General features: G+C 60.4%; 1 protein-coding gene across 1 annotated transcript in view; it reads right to left on the reverse strand.

Moving 5' to 3' along the window:
- Nucleotides 1-3,224, reverse strand: part of EMH_0045020 (uncharacterized protein) — a gene marked incomplete at both ends in the record, with an annotated part of 5,461 nt that extends 2,237 nt beyond the window's left edge. Inside the window, 4 exon segments of the mRNA XM_013496023.1 lie at nt 1-567; nt 809-1,201; nt 1,374-2,714; nt 2,718-3,224. Of these exon segments, the coding sequence (XP_013351477.1) occupies nt 1-567; nt 809-1,201; nt 1,374-2,714; nt 2,718-3,224 (2,808 nt within the window).
- Between the last annotated feature and the right edge of the window lie 479 nt (nt 3,225-3,703).

Raw genomic sequence — 3,703 nt, forward strand, 5'->3', positions numbered from 1 at the left:
TGCTGCTGTTGCTGCTGCTGCTGTTGCTGCTGCTGCTGTTGCTGCTGCTGCTGCTGCTGTTGCTGCTGACGGAGCACCCGATAAAGGCGACTCTGGAGAAGCAGCAGAAGTGCTGCTGGTTGCTTCTGAGGGGGTGCGGAGACACCCCACCTCATCAGCAGCAGCAGCAGCAGCAGCAGCAGAAGCAGCAGCAGCAACAGCGGGCGGCAGGTCTCCTTCAAGTTGTGGGGGGTATGTCCTGCTGCTGCTGCTGCTGCTGTTGTTTCTGTTGCTGCTGCTGCTGCTGCTGCTGCTGCTGCTGGGTCGAGCTAGACGAGCTATAAGAACGCAGCAACGCACTGTCTGTACTGCTGCTGTTAGGTGGCTGCCGTCTGTTAGCTGCAGGCTGCTGATGCGCAGCAGCAGCAGCAGCTGCTGCACCAGCCGCTGCAGGTGCTGCAGCAAAGCTGAGGCCCAGCAGCAACTGCTGCAGCAGCAGCAACGCTGCTTGTGCCCCTGTGCAGCCTCCAGCAGCTCCACGTACACCACAAGGCAGGCAACGCACGTTGCTGTGTCCAGTTGAGGCTTCTGCAGCAGCAGCAACAGCAGCAGCAGCAGCAGCAGCAGCAACAGCAGCAACACACAGCAGCAGCGAAGGAAAGCATTAAGAACACAAAGGCTGTTGTTACCAGCAGCTGACACACAGACGAAGCAACAGGCATCAACAACGACAGCAACAGCAGCAGCAGCAACAGCAGCAGCAGCAACAGCAGCAGCAGCAGCAACAGCAGCAGCAGCAGCAGCAACAGCAGCAGCAGCAGCAACTCACCTTGATTTGGAGTCTTCTTCGCGTCCTCTCAACAGCAGCCAGATGAGCAGGCGGGCGGCCGTCGGCAGCAGCAGCAGCGTCAGCAGCAGCAGCAGCAACAGCAGCAGGAGCAGCAAGCATCCCTGGCGCTAGCACAAGGTTATAGGCCTGCCCTCCTGCTGCAGTCTGCTGCAGCAGCAGCAGCAGCTGCTGCAGCCGCTCCTGCTGCAGCAGCAGAAAGTTAGGACAGTCCCGCAGCAGCACCTGCAGCAAACGCAGCGATGAGTGCAGCACGAAGCGAGCAGTGCCATATGCTGGATACTCATCATCTGCTGCTGCTGCTGCTGCTGCTGCTGCTGCTGCTGCTGCTGTTCTTTCTGCTGCTTCAGCAGCTGCTGCCCGCTGCATCAACTCCTGCACAACGCCAAGACACAGCAGCAGCAACAGCAGCAACAACAAATTTAACAAAACGAAACACTGCATGTAATTCATACTGCTTCTGCTGCTGCTGCTGCTGCTGCTGCTGGTGCTGCTCTGTGTGCTGCTGCTGTTGCTGCTCGTCTTTGCTGCTGCTGCTGCTGCTCACCATCACCCGAGTTAACACCCGTTCAGTTAGAGTTTCTGCTGCAGTGCAGCAGCGCTGCAACGCGTAGCAGCAGCCAGCAGCAGAACCTCCAGCAGCAGCACCTGCTGCTGCTGCTGCTGCTGTTGCTGCTGCTGCTGCTGCAGTGTCCGGGGGCGACGGCTGTACCCCAGAAGGCAACGCGCCAGTTGCTGGCTTCGAGCTGCCTGTTGTTGCTGCTGCTGCTGCTTGTGTTGCAGCAGCAGCAGCAGCCGCTGCTGCTGCTTCGTCGGGCGCAGCAGGGGGATGCAAGGCGGTGTCTGCTGCTGCTGCTGCTGCTGTTGCTGCTGCAGGTAACACAGATGGTGCTGCAGCAGCAGCAGTCGCTTGAGGCTGCTGCCTGCATCTGGCGCCGGTCCTGCTGCTGCTGCTGCTGGCGCTGCTGCGCGGCGTGCTCCCGCTCTCTGCTGCTGCTGCTGCTGCTGCTGCTGGCAGCAGCTGAATCTGGGCCTGCCGCTTCTTGCAGCAGCAGCAGCAGCAGCAAGTGTCTGCTGTCAGCTGCATGTGTAGCTGCTCACTGCAGCAGCTGCTGCTGCAGGAAGCAGTTTGCTGCTGGTAGGCCAGCAGCTCCGTTAAGACCTTGTGCAGCAGCTGCTGCAGCTGCTGCTGCGGGTGCGCTGGTGCTGCCTGCAGCAGCAGCAGCAGCGCCGCTTGCCGCTCGCTGCAGCCGAAGGCTCCCCAGCGGGGCCCCACCAGCTGCCGCAGCAGCGAAGCACAGAGCACCTGCAGCAAGAAATCACTGCTGCTGCTGCTGCTGCTGTTGCTGCTGCTGCTGCTGCTGCTACAGGCTGCAGCAGCAGAATGCAGCATTTGCTGCCCCTGCTGCGAAAATATGCAGCAGCAACCGGGCGCACTGCACAAGCATATCAGGTGCTGCTGCTGCTGCTCCAGCTCCTGCTGCTGCTGCTGCTGCTGAAGCTGCTGCTGGTGTTGCTTCTGCAGCTGCTGATGCTGCAGCTGCTGCTGCAGCGACGGTCGGCGTGTAGAGGGCGATTCAGCAGAGGTGGAACTGCCAGCTGCTTCGCGCTGCTGCTGAGCTGCAGCACCAGCACCAGCAGCAGCAGCAGCAGCAGCAGCAGCAGCAGCAGCAGCATGCGAGCAGGAGTGAGAGAAAAGAGTTTCGTTATAACCACAAATGGCGTACGCGGTGAGCGCCAGCAGCACCCCAGGAGACTCCGAGCAGGAGAGAAAGACAGCTTCAGCTTGCTGCTGCTGCTGCTGCTGCTGCGCTGTGTCTCCCCCAAGCAGCTGCTGCAGCAGCGCCTGGCATTCACGTAGCTGCTGCTTATACATCTCAGTGCTGCTGCNTGCTGCTGCTGCTTCTTCATCTGGAGGGCGGCTGTCATCTGTGCGGTCGCTCCCTGCTGCTGCTGCTGCTGCTGTTGTTGCTGCTGCTGCGTCGAGTGAGGCTGCTGCTGCTGCGCTGCCAGTTGCTGCTGCCGGGGATGCATATACACCCGACAGGCGGGAGAATTTCAGGCAGCAGCTGCTGCTGCTGCTGCAGCTGCTGCTGCTGCTGCTGCTGCTGGTGTCTGTGGAGTTCCATAGAAACGGGGCCTTCGCCTTCAGTGTTCTTCTCTGCGAGGCAGCAGCAGCAGCTGCTGCTGCTGCTGCTCTAACAGCAGCAGCAAAGCTGAAGGAAGGCTGAGCATCTGGACCCCCTGCTGCTGCTGCTTCTGCTGCTGCTGCTTCTGCTGCTGCTGCTGCTGCTGCTGTCGATTCATTAAGGGCGCCCTGGTCCGTGAAGGCACCACCGAAGCGCAGCAGCGGCTGCTCTTGCTGCTGCTGCTGCTGCTGCTGCTGCAGCTCCCGCATTGCAGCAGCAGCTGCTGCTCAAGTATATGCTGCTGTGTGAGTTACCGGGCCCCAGCAGCAGCAGCAGCAAACCCGTCTGCTGCAGGAGCTGCAGCAGCTCAGCTGCAGCAGCAGATTCGAGTGGAGGGGGCGGCGAGCTGCATTGCCGAAGCAGAGACGAATGCTGCAGCAGCAGCAGGTGTTCAGCAGCAACAACTACAACTGCAGCAGCAACAACACCACATTTGCTGCTGCTGTTGCTGCTGCTGCTGCCGCCGCCCCCGCTGCTGCAGGCGAACCACCCGACTGCTAGGGGCCCCTTGTTGCTCGGCCGAAGATAGTAAGCCAGCAGCAGCAGCAGCAGCAGCAGCAACAGCAGCAAGAACACCAGCTGCAGCAGCAAACAAATGAAATGCTTATTGTTGCTCAATTTATAAAAGAGTTCTTTTGTAACAGTCCTTAAAGAAGACATTCAGCAGCAGCAGCAGCCGATGGCTGCA

Source organism: Eimeria mitis, genomic scaffold (assembly GCF_000499745.2).
Source record: "Eimeria mitis Houghton genomic scaffold, Emh_scaff1875, whole genome shotgun sequence".
In the NCBI taxonomy this organism is placed as follows: Eukaryota; Apicomplexa; class Conoidasida; order Eucoccidiorida; family Eimeriidae; genus Eimeria; species Eimeria mitis.